Source organism: Pimephales promelas, chromosome 25, assembly GCF_988280905.1.
Source record: "Pimephales promelas chromosome 25, fPimPro1.hap1.1, whole genome shotgun sequence".
NCBI lineage: Eukaryota > Metazoa > Chordata > Actinopteri > Cypriniformes > Leuciscidae > Pimephales > Pimephales promelas.
The window spans coordinates 8,625,127-8,644,303 of NC_142793.1; the positions used below are offsets into that span (position 1 = coordinate 8,625,127).

The 19,177-nt window shown below is 37.5% G+C and overlaps 1 protein-coding gene across 1 annotated transcript; it reads left to right on the forward strand.

Annotated features, from left to right (window-relative positions):
• Nucleotides 1-1,481: 1,481 nt before the first annotated feature.
• On the forward strand, nucleotides 1,482-18,955 carry tsg101a (tumor susceptibility 101a). Its single transcript, XM_039663124.2, has 10 exons — nucleotides 1,482-1,838; nucleotides 2,811-2,898; nucleotides 2,991-3,056; nucleotides 3,137-3,300; nucleotides 3,419-3,545; nucleotides 6,283-6,340; nucleotides 6,524-6,618; nucleotides 16,900-17,102; nucleotides 17,216-17,455; nucleotides 17,578-18,955. Exons 1-10 carry the CDS (start codon nucleotides 1,797-1,799, stop codon nucleotides 17,665-17,667), a joined length of 1,173 nt encoding a protein of 390 aa, XP_039519058.1. The 5' UTR covers nucleotides 1,482-1,796; the 3' UTR covers nucleotides 17,668-18,955.
• Nucleotides 18,956-19,177: the final 222 nt, after the last annotated feature.

The following is a 19,177-nucleotide window of genomic DNA, read 5'->3' on the forward strand; positions in this document are numbered from 1 at the left end:
TGTAAACAGAAAGTTTTGCGCTTCCAGCTATATCAGCACGTCATCATATACGGTAGGGGGCGGTAATACTCCTAAGCAGTGAGCAGCCGGTAACAAGTAGTCGAAGAAGAACGTCCTCGTCTCAGTTCTCGCGCATGCGTTCTGGAATCTCTTCAATTCTTGTCTCAAGGCCCATAAGGAAGTAATGGAATAGTCGAATAAAGTCGTTATTTATGTTTTTTTTTGCACATAAAGTATTCTCGTCGCTTGATAAGCTTATAATTGAGCCGCTGTAGGCACATGGAATATTTAAACATTTTCTTTAATGACTTTATGGGCCGTCAAGAGCCAGTCCCTTAGGAAGTCTGGGGGAGTGATCCAGCTCTCATATTTAATCAAACATATCTTCATTTGTGTTCCGAAGATGAACGAAGGTCTTACGGGGTTGGTACAGCATGGGGGTGAGTAATTAATGACTTAATTTTCATTTTTGGGTGAACTAACCCTTTAACCATGACCCATGGCAGATTATTGCTGAAGTAAAAAACAAAAAAAAGAAATAAAAAGGAAATCCTAAAAAAAGTCATATAGGTTTAAGTTTATGAAAATTATTTATAAACATTAATTTATATAAAATATATATTTTATGAGACAAGTTGAACTCTAAAACAGCTAGAAAATTAAAGCCATAAATCTAAAATGGTGTGTTCCAAATTTGAGGATAAAATCTCAAAAAATGAGCTTTCGGTAAGATTTTGTTTGGGCGCAGTAACAGATTTTCCCCATTGAGTGCCAGCAAAACTCCACTCGTGCACACAGTGATTGGATTTGTTATTTGCAGTTGAGTTTTTCTCTCTCAATATTACAAACACACACGTGCACACACACACACATTTTTTTTTATAACACACAAACCACTCTCTGACATCCATACCAACATACCCACACAAATATCGTTGCTTAATTTATCCAATTGGCTCTATAATATGCTGTAGCAGAAAACAGGAATAAAGCGAGTATTTGCTTTTATAGGCCAAACCTGGAAAAATTACACCATCTGGTAAAAAATAGTAAAAAAAAAATCAAATTTTGAAGCCTTGCCAACACAATGAAAGCCTCTTAAGAAAGACTGCATCATTTTATAGTTTATGGCCCTGGGATTAAAAAGTGCAGTTTTGATGGGTTTCAATGGGAACATTTTTGTCCAAAAAGCGCTGAGTGAGAGTATTTTGTGTACCTAGTGCAAAAGTATTTTTTTTTTTTTAAAGAAAATGGAGGTGAAATAGTAAAATCAACCAAAACAATACACACCTGTGCCAAATTTTAAACAGTTAGCATTAACACAGGCAAACTGATAAAAAAAATGAAAAGTACAAAAATAAGAAGGCACAAGGGTTAAAGTCTATACTAGTATAGAACATACGCATTATATTATGCTTTTCATGTATCATAAACAGAAACTACTCGTCAGACTTTTATTTTGAAAATTCCAACACAGTTTCACCGGAAGTGAAACTCACTTACTGCATTACGTTCGCATCTTTCGTATTGTTTATCTTTCTCGAGATGAACTCTAGTCGGCTTTACTTATATTTATTGAAGTCTATTTAAATAGCCATAATTCGGACTATATTAATGAGTTTTTAAGACATTTAGAGTGTGGTTGTGTCACACAGCAGGCGTTAATACGAGTGTTTAGGGTTTGTTGTGTGTTTTGGCCTGAGCTGAGACACATTCATATATTTCACACATTTATTCTTTTCCTTTTTTTTCTTTTTTTTTTGGCTCAGTGTTTTTTTTTATTTGTATAGTAAATCATGGCTGTTGTCAACGAGGGAGCTCTTAAAAAGATGCTGAAGGTTTGTATTGCGCCTAATGTCTGTAATCTCTCATTTTGAATAGTTAGCGTTACTTAAATGTAATAGGTAAGAGTATGAGGGGCATTTGATATTTATTGTGTTAATGAAATAATGTCATATCGACTGTAGCAGACAGGCTTTTTGTCTATATTTATATTAGATGTACTGAAATCGTTGTATTACTGCATTTGAGTGTTTTTTAAAATTCAGCATAGCCTAGTTTTATTTTATTATAACTTTAATTAATAACATTAGTAAAGAAAAATTGTTTTTTTTTAACAATTGGTCATTGTTAAATCATGATATATATTGATTAAATTAGTTTCATACAATTCATTTTGACTTTATAATGGAAAACGTTTCAATTTTGAAATAAGAAAATATCAAGAAAATTAAGCAAAATTTTCTCATGTGTATACAATTTAAGAATACATCTGTATTATGTTAGTAATAATAGTGTTTAGTTATATTTTGCTTTAGCTTTTAATTTTATATTTTAATTTTTAGTTTTAATTTTAAGTTTTAGTGAATTAATAGTTATTTAATTGTTATTAATAGTAATTTTATGTGATTTTGAATATTGTATATTGCGTTTCTCATTGGTTTAGCTTTATTTTTATTTCAGTTTTAGTTTCAGTAATCTTAGTACTTAAACATTTTTTTTCTTAGATGCCAAGACACAATTTTAAACGTGTGTTTAAGTTCAGTCTATCTACTGTATTAGCTTATTTAAGTCAAAATATTTATATTCATAACTTAATAATAAGTTTATTTAAATGGCAAAAATGATTACATAGGCTACAGTGAGGAAAATACGTATTTGAACGCCCTGCTATTTTGCAAGTTCTCCCACTTAGAAATCATGGAGGGGTCTGGAATTGTCATCGTCGGTGCATGTCCACTGTTAAAATAGAGACAACAATTTGTTAATAAGATTATTGGATTATTTATGTTATGTTTTTCTATATTTAGCAATACAAGTACAGAGATCTCACTGTCCGAGAGATAACAAACGTCATCTCTCAGTACAAAGACCTCAAACCCGTTATGGATGCGTACGGTAAGAGTCTCTCGTCCTGCACTTTGTAGATCTCTGGAAATGTTAATGGACTTCTTAGAATTTTTCATGAGTAACTGATGTTTCTCTCACAGTGTTTAATGACGGATCATCCAGAGACTTGATGAGCCTCACAGGAACTGTACCCGTTAGTTATAGAGGTGGGTTAGAGAATTATTTATAGTGTAAAGATGAAGACAACATTACAACACTTATAACTAAACTGGTTTTCCCATCACAGGAAATGTGTACAATATTCCCGTGTGCTTGTGGCTGTTGGATACATATCCCTACAATCCTCCTATATGTTTTGTGAAGCCCACCAGTGCGATGATGATCAAGACCGGCAAACACATTGATGCCAACGGCAAGATCTACCTTCCCTACCTGCACGAGTGGAAGCATGTACGACTCCATCATCTCACAAAACTATAGCAATGTTTTTCCCCCAATGTCTTTGTTTCACCAAGAAATAAAAATGACATGGAAATTAACAACCCATTATTATCTCCTGGCCCTTTAGCCTCAGTCAGATCTATACGGGCTCATCCAGGTCATGATTGTGGTGTTTGGTGAGGAGCCGCCTGTTTTCTCCAGACCCACGACACAGCCTCCTTACCAGGCCTTCCAAGCTGCCGGACCCCCCAACCGTAAGCATCTCTTCTTATCGTGTGTTCATCTGTGAATCTCAGAAAAATAGGGATGCTCCAATCGATCGCATTCTATGACTCAATCAGAAGTTAAAATAGGCCGATACACACACTTGTGTGTCAAAATGCCCCTCTTTGCAAGTATTTTCGTAAACACGGTTGTTTATGTCTTAAGGGAGTAGTACACTTTAGAATGAAACTGATGATTTACTCGCCTCCATGTTATCAAAGTTGTTCGTGTCTTTTTTTCTTCAGTCGAAAAGAAATCAACGATCTAAGGATCCAGGGTCCAGCGGGTTGAAGGTCCAAATTGCAGTTTCAGTGCAGCTTCAAAGGCTTTACACGGTCCTAGCCGATATATTAGGATCTTATCTAGAGAAACCATCGGTCATTTTCGAAAAAATCTAAACATTTATATACTTTTAAACCATTAATGCTCATCTTGCACTAGATGCGATGCGCCACACATTACGAAATCATGTTGAAAGGTCAAGCGCGATGTAGGCGGAAGTACGGACCTAGTCTTTACAAAGCGAACGTGCAAAGACTAAGTCAAACACAATTTGCTAAATGAATAAATAAAAGGTAAAACAACGATGTCAGATGATGAGTTTTTCGCCCTACCTTTCAACGTTATTGCGTAATGTGTGGCACATTGCAGAGCTAGTGCAAGTCGAGCATTTGTGATTAAAAAGTATACAAATGTTTAGATTTTTTAGAATATGGCATATGGTTTGGCTAGATAAGACCCATTATTCCTTGGCTGGGATTGTGTAGAGCCTTTAAAGCTGCACTGAAACTGCAATGGAGAAAAATCCTGGAATGTTTTCTGAAGTGAACTACTCCTTTAAGTGAATGCAAACAGTGCACTCTGTGTTAAAGTGAAAGCCTGCTAATAAAGCTGCTTCGTCCTTGTCATTTATGTTAATAAATCAGCTTAATTATTACTTATATAAAGCTTGAATGAATCGGATGACAAAAAAAAAAAAAACGGAAATCGGTATCGACTGCAAAAATCCTGATAGGAGCATCCCTACAGAAAACAAAACATTTTCAAGTGATTTGTACAGTTTTAAATATATAAAAAGAGAATTTATATTATTTATGTAACAAAAATGATTTTCTCATAAATGTAATGATAAATTAAAAACGTGTACTATACAACAATTGTAAGTATACATCAGTGTTATTATTTTGATCTTAGTTTTACATAGAAAATCAGTTTAAATGTATTTATTTCAGTTAGTTGCCAGCTTATGTCAAGGCAGTAAGTTAAAATGTTTTCAGCTAATATTTATATTTTATTTTATTTCAGCTTTATTTCAATTACTAAAAATGTTTATTAGTTGTTTTATTAATAGCAATAACTAGTATACATGGTAGTTAAAGGGTTAGTTCACCCAAAAATGAAAATTAAGTCATTAATTACTCACCCCCATGCTGTACCAACCCCGTAAGACCTTCGTTCATCTTCGGAACACAAATAAAGATATTTTTGATTGAATCTGAGGGCTGGATCACTTTTCCATAGACAGCCTGAGGGACTGCCTCTTGACGGCCCAGAAAGTCATTAAAAGTAAAGGTTTAAATATTCCATGTGCCTACAGTGGCTCAACTATAACTTTATCAAGCGACGAGACTACTTTTTGTGCGAAAAAAAAAACGTAAATAACGACTTTATTCGACTTTCCATTACTTCCTTATGGGCGCATGCGCGAGAACTGAGACGAGGCCGTTCTTCTTCGACTACTTTTTGTTACCGGCTGCTCACCGCTTAGGAGTTTTACCGCCCCCTACCGTATAAGATGACGTACTGATATAGCCGGAGGCGCAAAACGTTCTGTTTACAAGCAGTACGTCATCTTATACGGTAGGGGGCGGTAAAACTCCTAAGCGGTGAGCAGCCGGTAACAAAAAGTAGTCGAAGAAGAACGGTCTCGTCTCACTTCTCGCGCATGCGCCCATAAGGAAGTAATGGAAAGTCGAATGAAGTCGTTATTTACGTTTTTTTTCGCACAAAAAGTAGTCTCGTCGCTTGATAAAGTTATAGTTGAGCCACTGTAGGCACATGGAATATTTAAACCTTTTCTTTTAATGACTTTCTGGGCCGTCAAGAGGCAGTCCCTCAGGCTGTCTATGGAAAAGTGATCCAGCCCTCAGATTCAATCAAAAATATCTTTATTTGTGTTCCGAAGATGAACGAAGGTCTTACGGGGTTGGTACAGCATGGGGGTGAGTAATTAATGACTTAATTTTCATTTTTGGGTGAACTAACCCTTTAAAATGACTACAGTATTTGTTGTAATGATAATATTTATAAAAATAAATAATGGAATAAAAATAATGTCACAGTGCAAAATCCTAATGTTTCAACAACAAAAAATAATGTTGTGTGCAAAATATAATCTCATTTAGCAGATTTTGGCAATAGAATACAGACATTTCTTGACCTGGAGATATATCCTTATAGGATGTGTGGTGTTAAAACGTAGGTACTTTAATTTGTAATTAGGAAAATGTATTTGTTTTTATGTTTGTAGTATCATATATTTTGGGCTCTGAAAATGTAGACTTTCATGTGACTTCTTTTGTTCGGCTCATATTAAAAAAATGAAATAAGCTTCACATGATCACTTTACCATTCCTTTTTTTCAAAGTAATTCCTGTTTTAAACAGCAGATGTCTCCCTGCTCCATACTGAAGTGTTTGTTTTGTGTTCTCCTCCTCCTCCCTCTAGAGTCCTATATGCCAGGAATGCCAGCAGTGTCTCCATATGGGCCCAACCCAAACCCATGGTAATGATTCTGATTCAGACTGACCAAAGATCACATGCAATAGCCTGAACAATATTAAATTAACCTGTTGAAGTCATTCATAATTTTTCCAACCCTCCTGATATAAAACACATGGTTTAAAAGGCAGTGTTTTAATTAAAGACTGTGATTAATTGGTTATGTAATGGTTTATGTCTTCTTCAGTGGTTACCCGGGTTACCCTTACCCAGGAGGCAATGCTTACCCTGCCACAAGTGGTCCTGCACATTACCCTTCCCAGACTCCTGCCACCACTGTGGGTGAGTTCTCATGTTCGCCTCTGGCTCATTTCTGTAGGTAAACTACTTCATATTAGGGCTGAAACGATTCCTCGAGTTACTCGATTACAAAAATTCCTCGAGGCAAAAAATCTGCCTCGAAGCCTCGTTAAATTCCTATGACGCGCACTTTACGCGCACGCAGGGATCTGATTGTTTCACACGGACTGTTATTCAGGAAGCACACCATAGCGCATGATACTTTTGACTTAATAAATGGCAGAGAATGTCTAAAGTTTGGGATCATTATATGTTTATAAAGGGAAAGAAAAAGGTGCAATGTGTCTGCAAAGTATACCTGGCAGGGCTGCCAACTCTCACGCATTCAGCGTGAGACTCGCGCAATTCGATTTCTCACGCTGAAGTGTCAATCCCTTCGGTCAAATGCCTGAAAGATGAGTTTGTCTATAGATCTACCTGTTGAGCCACTCGCGATCGACTAGTTTTAGGACGCATATTAATTCGCAAGTTAAAATATCCTGTAATCTAGTAGTGCGAGCGCGGATGCGAGACGTTGAGCTCCTAACCGCGGCTCGCGCACGACGGCAGAGAGGTAAGCGAGCGCGTGCACCCTCATCTCTCTCATGTGCCAGTCAGACCAATTTGGCAATTCATCATATGCTTAGACTTTTATGTAGCCACCACGCAACAAAAATTTCAGCATACATTCACCGGGACGTGATGGAGGAACAAATATTGTGAGACACACAGACACACACTCTGATGTTTGGGATTACAGTTGAACAAGTCTGATTGTTATGTATAATTGTTTTATTTCCATTTTTTTTTTTTATAAATTGTACACATTTGTGAACCTGTTTGGGTTGATATTTTATATTAATTTATTTTTGTTTCCAGGTGGGTAATTTGCAGAAGGTGCAATCCTTGTTTTTTTTGTAATGTTGTATTAAGAAGACAAAACTAAGGCCAAATGGGCTTTACTATTTAAGTTTGTATTCAAAGTTTTACATGTTATGGGCTACATGTAACATTTTTTACAGTAAATTGTTTTAACTGTATTATTATATAATTGTTGTTGGCACTGGCACTTATAAACACTAAATGGCTAAAAATTGCAATAATTAGTTGTGGAGCCAAATGTTGCAGTTGGAATAAATACCTCCATCTTTTTAAAGAAATAAAAGCCAAACACCTTATTATTTTCGTAATACATTATTTGTTTTGGTTGCTTAAAAACACACATAAACAAATTATCCGATTACTCGATTAATCGATCGATTAAGTGCTAGATTAATCGATTACAAAAAGAATCGATAGCTGCAGCCCTACTTCATATATCATTTTAACCCACAATTCACAATATCCTCGGAATAAGCAAAAGGATTTTATTTTTTAAACTTCAGTTGTAGGCCTCAGATGTCATTTTTCAGACTTGTTCCTGATCCTTACAATCTGAATTGCCAAATTATTTGCCAACAATCCATTTACTGGATTTATGTGAATTTGCATCTGAGTTCATCTTCACTGGCAACGTTCAATTTCAGTCTGGGTTCATTTGAAGTTAAAGGGTTAGTGCACCAAATAAGTCAAGTCACCTTTATTTATATAGCACTTTTTATACAGATTGTATTAAAGCATCTTCACAGTGATGATATGAAAATAATACAACAAAGTTTGTTTCTAGAAGAAAATTGCGTCAACGTCCACCTTAAGTAAGGCAGATCAATTATATTGTTGAATATTAAATGTACCCAACTTAGCAAGTCAAAAGCCAAGGCAAGGAACCAAAACTCCAAAAACCAAAACCTTGGAAGAAAGCAGACTCAGTCGGGGGCCAGTTCTCCTCTGGCCAACGAAGGAACAGTGTGTGATTCGGGTAGCATTACAAGTCAGATTGGATCGGAACATTTAGAGTATTTATCCATTTCCATTCTGTTTGTAAGTCGAAGTAATCACACCGATATGGAGAGACGAGTTGTTGAAGATCATTGCCGATGGCTGTCGTGTCGATGAGGCCAATAGAGGGTCCCTCGGGATAAACAGAGAAACTAATATTAGCGTAGACGCCATCCTTCTTATGATGTACCAAGTACATCAGGATTTAGTTCCAGATGATCTAAACTATGCAGCCTAATTCGGAATTAAGGAAGTCTATAGTGTGTTATGTGTATGCCAGGCCAAAGAGATATTTTTAGTCTTGATTTGAACTGACTGAGTGTGTTTGCTTCCCGGACAATGTTAGGAAGATTGTTCCAGAGCTTTGGTGCTAAATAGGAAAAGGATCTACCGCCAGCAGTCGATTTTGATATTCTAGGTATTATCAACTGGCCGGAACTTTGAGATCGCAATAGATGTGAACGACTATAATGCATAAGAGCTCGCTCAAGTACTGGGGAGTTAATCCACTTAGTGCTTTGTTAGTAATCAGCAATATTGTAACATTTATACAGTGTTTAATAGGCAGCCAATGCAGTGTTGACAGAACCGAGCTAATATGGTCATACTTCCTGGTTCTGGTAAGAACTCGAGCAGCTGCGTTTTGGACTAGCTGAAGTTTGTGGTAACACTTTACAATAAGGTTCATTAGTTAACTACATTAGTTAACATTAACTAAGAATGAATAATACTACTAGAGCATTTGTTAATCTTTGTTAATGTTAATTTCAACATTTACTAAGACGTTATTAAAATCTTGTTAACATTAGTTAATGCACTGTGAACTAACATGAACAAACAATGAACAGCTGGATTTGCATTAACTAACGTTAACAAAGATTATCAAAAACAGTAACAAATGTATTGCTCATGGTTACTTCATGTTAGTTATATATTAACTAATGTTTAATAAATGAACCTTATTGTAAAGTGTTACCAAGCGTGCAGGGCAACCACCCAGTAGAGCATTACAATAATCTTGTCTTGATGTCATGAACGTATTAACTAATTGTTCCGCATTTGTCATTGAAAGCATATGGCGTAATTTAGATATATTTTTAAGATGGAAAAATGCGGTTTTACAGATCCTAGACATGTGACTTTCAAATGAGAGATTGGTCTCAAAAAGCACATCCAGGTTCCTAACTGACGACGAAGATTTAACAGAGCAGCCATCAAGTGTTAGACAATATTCTAGGTTATTACATGTGGAAGTTTTTTGTCCAATAATTAGAATCTCTGTTTTTTCAGAATTTAGTAGAAGGAAATTACTTGTCATCCAATTTTGTATATCAGCTGTGCATTCCGTTAATTTTGTGAATTAATAGGTTTCATTAGGTTTTGAAGAAATATACAGCTGAGTATCATCAGCATAACAATGAAAGCTAATTCCATGTGTCCTAATGATAACTCCTAATAGTAGCATGTACAGAGTGAACAGCAGCGGTCCTAGTACTGAGCCTTGTGGTACTCCATACTGAACTTGTGATCGATAAGACATTCATCTCTTCATTTACTGCTATAAACTGATAACGGTCAGATAAGTATGATTTAAACCATGCTAATGCAATTCCACTAATACCAACATAGTTTTCTAGTCTATTTAAACGAATGTTGTGGTCAATAAGTCAATCGTCACTTTAAGAATCGAAAAAAACATTACAGACAAAACAAAAATGATGATACAGTGCCGTCTTATGAAGTGAAACGATCGGTCTGTGCAAAAAAATGAACATTATTTACAACATTATAACATACAGTTTCGGTATGAAGTATTTAAGTATAAAAAAAGAGTAGGTCTGAATTAACAGTACCGGTAAATCATTTGCAACATTGAATATGAATCCGAGTTAATCTGCATTGGCAACAATGAATCTGAATCAGAGAAACTGAACTAGATTCTGAATTAATCTGAACTGGCAACATTCATTTTGAAAATGAGTTCATCTAAATTTGCTGCGGTCAGTTTGAGTTCATCTGAATTAGCAACATTTGATCTGAATCTGAGATCATCTGAATTAACAACACTGAATCTGATCTAAACTGAAGTGGTAGCATTCACTTTGAATCTGAATTAATTTTTTAATCGTCCACATTTAATTTGAATCCGTGTTAATGTGAATTGATAGCCTTTACTCTGGATTTAAATGAGGAGCATTCAATCCGGATCTAAATTAGTTCATCTAAAGTGATTGCATTCAATATGAATATGAGTTATCTAAATCACTGAACAAATGCAAGTTAATCTAAATTGGCAACACTGAATCTGAATCAGAGCTAAACTGAATTGGTAGCATTTACTCTGAATTTGGATTAGTACCATTCAATAATGTGAGTTAATGTGAATTGTATATAAATATATATATATATATATATATATATATTTTATTTTTTAATTTTTTTTTTTTTAAATATGAATAAGATAATCTGGATTAGCAATATTTAATTTGAATGTGAGAATTGACTATTCAGTCTGAACTGTCTTTATTTAATCTGCGTCTGAGTTAATCTGAATTGGCAACAGAATGCCTGTACTATGTACATCATTCTTTAACTAGACTTTTATTCAGTTGTCAAGAGTATATACTGCAGTATTAGGAGGAGTTAATCTAAAATAAAATATTGGACAAGAAAACAGGCTTTCCTGAATGAGACAACGTGTTAATGTCAGTTTCATAAAAGTACAACACGCTTTTTTATGTTCGCTCTACTTGTCTATCTCTGCCTCGTCTTGACCCTGACCTCTGGTCTTCTGCTTGGCTCCAGGACTGGTTTGCAGTGACCGCGTTGGAGCGCTCTGAAAGGTTGGGCCTGTAACTAGATTCTGAGCTGGTAAAGGTCAAAGGACTTGGTTCCACCAGTTTGACAGAGAGTCTAGTTGGGTATATTTAGAATGGCAGGAGTGGGAAGAGGATACCAGACCTCAGGGAACTTTCATCATTAGGTCTGAACCATGACATTAAAAACAGTGCTATGCAGAATGTGTGAGTCTATAATCACATTGAGGGTCTCTGTATGGCTGAGATAGTATGGATACATTTCAGCTGAGCTGCCCACTGGCAGCAGGCATTCTTAGAGGCACAACTTATGTAATAATGTAGAAGGGTTGTTTTCACAGTGGAACGAATCTCTGTGTGGAGCATAATGGCTGTTTTCAGACTCCCTGTGCTTAAAAAAATCTAACTAGAGTATTACAATTAATGGCGAAAAGAATGTTTGGAAATGCAAACTGATATTTCCTACTGACACACTACAGCAAAATATATAAATAACTCGCTTAACTGTTTTTCGGGTGAATATACTAATGTGCCTAACAATTGTGAAAGAATGGATTGCTCTCAGTGAATTTAAGCATGGTACCGTTATAAGTTGCCACCTGTGCAATAAGTGCATTCGTGAAATTTCCTCACTACTAAATATCCCACAGTCAACTGTTAGTGGTATTATAACAAAGTGGAAGCATTGGGAACAACAGCAACTCAGCCATGAAGTAGTAGGCCACGTTCACAGAGCAGGGTCAGCGCATGCTGAGGCACACAGTGCACAGAAGTCGCCAACTCTGTGGAGTCAATTGCTACAGGCCTCCAAACTTCGTGTGGCCTTCAGATTAGATCATGAACAGTGCGTAGAGAGCTTCATGGAATGGGTTTCCATGGCCAAACAGTTGCATCCAAGCACATTATATCAACCAGTGCAATGCAAAGCGTCGATGCTGGGGTGTAAATCACGCCACTGATCTCTAGAGCAGTGGAGACGTGTTCTCCAGAGTGACGAATCATGCTTCTCTGTCTGGCAATCCGTTAGACGAGTCTGGGTTTGGCGGTTCCCAGGAGAACAGGTCTTGCCTGACTGAGTTGTGCCGAGTGTACAATTTGGTGGAGGGGGGATTGTGTTGTGGGTTTGTTTTTCAGGGTTTGGGCTTGGCCCCTTAGTTCCAGTGAAAGGAACTCTTAATGATTCAGCATACCAAGACATTTTGTACAATTTCATGCTCCCAACTTTGCGGGAACAGTTTGGAGATGTTCCTGTCCCAACATGACTGTGCACCAATGCACAAAGCAAGGTCTATGAAGACATGGATGAGTGAGTTTGGTGTGGAGGAACTTGACTGTCCTGCACAGAGTCCTAACCTCAACCCGATTGAACACCTCTGGGAAGAATTAGAGCGGAGACTGCGAACCAGGCCTTCTCGTCCAACATCAGTGCCTGACCTCACAAATGCGCTTCTAAAAGAATGGTCAAAAATTCCCATGAACACACTCCTAAACCTTGTGGAAAGCCGTCCCAGAAGAATTGAAGCTGTTACAGCTGCAAAGGGTGGACCAACTCTACACTCACTTAATGGATTATTAGGAACACCACACTAATACTGTGTTTGACCCCCTTTTGCCTTCAGAACTGCCTTAATTCTGCGTGGCATTGATTCAACAAGGTGCTGAAAGCATTCTTTAGAAATGTTGGCCCATATTGGTAGGATAGCATCTTGCAGTTGATGAAGATTTGTGGGATGCACATCCAGGGCACGAAGCTCCCGTTCCACCACATCCCAAACATCTGGTGACTGTGGGGGGCATTTTAGTACAGTGAACTCATTTTCATGTTCAAGAAACCAATTTGAAATGATACGAGCTTTGTGACATGGTGCATTATCCTGCTGGATGTAGCCATCAGAGGACGGGGACATGGTGGCCATAAAGGGATGGACATTAGGGCTGTGTATTGGCAAGAATTTGGCGATACGATATGTATCACGATACATGGGTCACGATTCAATATATTGCGATATATTTCGATACTGTCCATAAGGCGATATATTGGGATTATTTTTTTTAAGTAGGACTATAATTTTAGAAAAAGCAATATTAAAAAAAAGACATGATGTGAATTAAAGTCAAACAAGTTTACTTTAGGTAAACAATTCAATACTCATAAAATCAAACTACCAGTTTGGGATTGTGGTTCACAGGTTCATTACAAAAACTTTGGTTAAATGTGTTTTTAGAAGTTGGTTATAAACTTGATAGACAAGGGGTCGCACACCGGACGAGAAGCGCTGCGCCATGTAGGACAACTCCAGGTATCCCACACTGGACGTGCACTTTCTCATCAGTGTTTCGCCAGCAATATTGTTATGTTTAATGACATGAAATGAAGGTAATGTCTGTTCTATGTTATGATTGTACTGTACAATAAAAATACAATCGTTGTTTAGTCTGCAGTCTGAAAACTTTACCTCAGAGCATCCGTTCACTGAATGAATTGAGAATCTTAGCTGAAAATCCAATAATATCAGCAATTGTCATTCAAGCAGCTGATTTCTGATAATGGATGCAAAACTAAATGCATATTGCAGGATAGGGCGAAGTCAGGATACATTAGCAACGATTTGAGACAAAAAATAATTTTAATTTCATATAAAACTATGTAAATGGCGCTCTGTGGCGCAGCAGGATTTTGAACACGGCCCTGAGTCGTTGCTGGGCGCCGCAGACAGACACCGTGTCCTAACTGTCCACACTAGACTCGCGACTGTGAGACGCCACGCATTCAGAACAGCGTGTGAGCGGAGTCTCTCTAAAAGCGCACTGCTGGCCCGCAATCGCATTGGAAATGGGTAAGGACATAATCAAATCAAGAAATAACATTATTAAAAATCAAAACATTAACAAAATATACTCCTTGACTAATTTTGTTATGAAGTACAGTTGTATGTTTGCATAGAATTAATTTTGAACGCTGTATTATATGCTTTCAAAATCTGAGGTAAATTATCCGTTATCGCTTGGTGCACAGTGACCTATTTTTAACTAAAAATAAATAATGTGTACTCATAACTAGTGTAATTTCTTCATTTTGTCAGCCGCGACGTCGCAGAAATAGGAACCGTTTTTAACTTCGAAACTTCGCGTGTCGCCGTCGCGTCTGGTTAGGACAAAAACTCAGATTGACATGGAAAAGATACCTTTTATCGCGCGTCGCATGTAGTTAGGACACGGTGAGACGGCGAATGGCGCCGCCGGTGTACACTCATAGAGAATAATGTGTTCGAATTTTAAAGATGTGGTGCTGAGCTTCTCGTCTGGTGTGCGACGCCCTTATAGACTCTCCGCGGAAACCCCGGTTTCACTGTTGCTCACGCGACTGTCCTGCTCGAGCCTCGACGCTTACGCGCGGCTACTGCTTGCAGTGTGAATGAACGCACTCATTGATTAGCATGCCGAATGTTGTTTCTAGCAAAACGTTAGGCTAGTGGTGTGTCTATGCATAGCCAAAAAAAAAAAAAAAAAAAACGATATTGCGTTTCTGAAAATCGATACATTATTGCAAAATAAAATATCGCGATACTCAAGTGTATCGATTTTTTTCTTACACCCCTAATGGACATGGTCAGAAACAATGCTCAGGTAGGCCGTGGCATGTAAACGATGCCCAATTGGCACTAATGGGCCTAAAGTGTTCCATGAAAACATCCCCCACAGCATTACACCACCACCACCAGCCTGCACAGTGGTAACAAGGCATGATGGATCCATGTTCTCATTATGTTTACACCAAATTCTGACTCTTCCATCTGAATGTCTCAACAGAAATCGAGACTCATCAGACCAGGCAACTGTCCAATTTTGGTGAGCTCTTGCAAATTGTAGCCTCTTTTTCCTATTTGTAGTGGAGATGAGTGGTACCCGGTGGGGTCTTCTGCTGTTGTAGCCCATCCGCCTCAAGGTTGTGCGTGTTGTGGCTCAACAAATACTTTGCTGCATACCTCGGTTGTAAAGAGTGGTTATTTCAGTCAAAGTTGCTCTTCTATCAGCTTGAATCAGTCGGCCCATTCTCCTCTGACCTCTAGCATCAACAAGGCATTTTCGCCCACAGGACTGCCGCATACTGGATGTTTTTTTTTTTCACACCATTTCACACCATTCTTTGTAAACCCTAGAAATGGTTGTGCGTGAAAATCCCAGTAACTGAGCAGATTGTGAAATACTCAGACTGGCCCGTCTGGCACCAACAACCATGCCACGCTAAAAATGGCTTAAATCACCTTTCTTTCCCATTCTGACATTCAGTTTGGAGTTCAGTAGATTGTCTTGAACAGGACCACACCCCTAAATGCATTGAAGCAACTGCCATGTGATTGGTTGATAAGATAATTGCATTGACGAGAAATTGAACAGGTATTCCTAATAATCCTTTAGGTGAGTGTATATTAAACCCTATGGATTAAGAATGGGATGTCATTAAAGTTCATGTGCATGCAAAGGCAGATGTCCCAAAACTTTTGACGATATACTGTGGTTTTATAATAACACAATATATATTGTAAACAATAAGATACAAAAAGATTAAAAATGGATGTCATTTCATCTAAATGTTTAAAAGACCACCCATAGCAAATGATTTTTGCCAAAGTCCTTTCAGGCAAGTCATGCCACTCGGCCGCCATCTTGGCAACGCCTCCGGGCAACTATTTCGGACTTAACAAGACCAGGCTCTATCTAAATGAATGGGCAGAGAGTCAGAACTGCACTTTCACTGGTCACCGGGACATAAAAACTGCATGTATAGAAACAACAGTAAAATGTAATAAAAATCGCTGAAAAAGTTTGATGACTTTGCCCTAAAATAAGGTTTAAAACGTCGTTTTCCCACAGGTTATACTTGTTATACTTGCAAGCTTCACAGTTTGAAACAGTATGTGCGCGCTCTTGCTCGCTCTAGATTCCGGGAGATTTTAACTAATTTGCGGGCATCAGCGAGCCTCTATCAATCTGCGGGAGACACCCGGAACTTCTGGGAGACTTGGGATGTCTGATATTTACACAACGCACACATACACTGCATATCAAATCTGCTGCCTTTTCAAACAGTAACGTATTTGAATGTTTCCCAGCTTGACCGTTAAAAGCAGACGATTGGCTGTCCAGCGGGAGGGGCGGGGCATTTGCATACAACCGCCATCTTTGGTGTTACGGGTTTTCCCTATACATTTGTATTAAGGATTGAGGAAGTGGCATGTCTCTATATAAATAGTCTTTTTGCATGTTTTTTGCAGTGTTTTTGCAGTGTTTTTGCATAATGTCTGGTTTCAGTTCCTTTTTGTAAATTTAGATTTAAATTTAGAATGAAGGTTACTGATGAATCATGATTTGCTCGTAAGTGAGAACGCATGGTTAGTGAATGAGACTCAGTCGATCCCATTATATTTACATTTAGCAGATGCTTTCATCCAAAGCAGCTTACATTGCATTCAGTGTAGTGTATTCATTTTATTAGTTCATGCATTTCTTAGGAATCAAACTTTTATAACCTTGGCTATCTCTAAAAAAACTGTGCCACTAAATTTGTGTCTCTGTCTTCTCGCTCCAGGTCCAAGTCGTGATGGTACCATCGGTGAGGACACCATCCGAGCGTCGCTAATCTCAGCTGTGAGTGATAAACTGCGCTGGAGAATGAAGGAGGAGATGGACAGAGCGCAAGCCGAGCTGGACGCCCTGAAGAGGACAGAGGAAGACCTGAAGAAAGGACACCAGAAGCTGGAAGACATGGTGTCCCGCCTGGACCAGGAAGTGGTAAGAACGTTTGCAATTATTCCATAAGGAAGGTGGTTCTTCCCAAATTCTGTATTGAGATCCCACAGTTTTTGTAGAAGCATGACGTTAGACGTGTGTTTGTACACCTTCAGGCTGAGGTGGACCGAAACATTGAGCTCCTCAAGAAGAAGGACGAGGAACTGAGCGAAGCCCTGGAGAAGATGGAGAACCAATCAGAAAACAATGACATTGATGACGTGATCATACCAACAGCCCCGCTCTACAAGCAAATCCTAAACCTGTATGCAGAGGAGAACGCTATAGAGGACACCATCTTTTACCTGGGAGAAGCCCTGCGGAGAGGAGTCATCGACCTGGAGGTCTTCCTCAAGGTCTTTCCATTTCTTTCTTTTTTTCAGAGAACAATAGTTTTGGCACAGACTTGCCATTTGTTCTCCTGTATTTGATTTTCTTGGTAATGTTATGTTTGACATCGTCCTGTTTTTGTCCTCAGCATGTGCGCTTGCTGTCCCGAAAACAGTTCCAGCTGCGGGCGCTCATGCAGAAAGCAAGGAAGACCGCTGGACTGAGTGACCTTTACTGAGCCTGCCGTCACCAATGCATTCTCCTCCTGACACTCCAGCGCTGATCATATGACCCGGACTCTGATCTGGGTCAGTGGGAGCTCACCGGTTTATGATATTTTACTTCAGTGAGAATTTTAGCTACTGTACCTCCTTGATTTGGATATTTGAACACTAAAAGGTCAAAACTAGCTCTGAGAATTAGAAGTAAATGATACATCATAGACATTATGTTCCTTCTTTCATTTGAGCTTCTCATGTTAAACTGGCAGGTGTTTGCGTCTTTGGCTTTAGATATTTGTATTAACCGTACAGAGTGATGCATTTAAAATGAGACATCCACAGGTAATATGTGATAAAAATGTGTGGATAGCTACTCCTATTTTCATTCAGGCACTGTTACAATTTATTGTCATACTTCATACCTACGTGAATCACAGGGAAATTCACCCCAAAAATGAAAAGAGAAATGTACGTTTTGCATAAAAAATTAAACCTATTTTTAGGACTATTACGTTTTTTTACATTGTGGCATTATAATGACAGTTAAGTACATGAGAAAAATAAATTCTTATTGTTACTACTGTAACACATTAATAAAATATATCCGGTCCAAGCATTTTTGATTACTTAAAAAATAAATAAATAAATAAATAAATAAAATAATAAAAAAAGATAAAATCAGCATTACATTTAATCATATTTTTTGTGAATTTTTGAAAAATGTCTTTAATATCACAATGCAAAAAAAGTAACTGTCTAAAAATAGACTTCATTTACTTTATGCAAAATATAATTTATTGTTCCTTTTATTTTGGGGTAAAATATGACATTTCTTGAGATTCACAGTGAACAGTGATGACTTATGGTTCAATATTTCAATTTTATTACATTTATTTTGCTGGATTTATTATTTATCGTCACAATTGGGAACTATTTGGTGTTCCAGATTTATTGTTATGATGTTATAACTGTAAATCATTTAGTTGTATACAAAGTATGGGTTGCTACTAATAATGTTTGTTTTGAATACTGAAAAGCTATAAACTGTTGTACTGTACTTTAAAATTTCTGACTGTTTATTCTTCTAAATGGGTTTAAAATATTAACAATTCTTTAGAAGGTTTTTTTTCCCTTACCTGTTGGATTTCAGTTGCAATTGTTTTAATGCACTTTTGGGATGTGAATTACATTTTTAAGACTTGCGTTGCTGTTTCGTAGAGACTTTCCCCCCTAATATTTGTTCCAGGCTATAGATTGTCAAGCAGATCAAATAAAATAACATCTTGATAGATTTGTGAACAGTCAGCAATTGCCTCATGTTTTCATATTAGTGTGTGTAATAAATGGTTGGCAGGTCCCACTGTGCCAACTTGTATTTTGACCTTGAGGTATTAAACTCAAGACCAGCCTTATATTAATTCTATTTAATGCACATTTGGAAATGCTCTAATACACTTTTGACAGATTATTTAAACAACATGGTTCACAAACCCAGTTTGTTTCGATGTAGCTATTATGTTTAGAGTA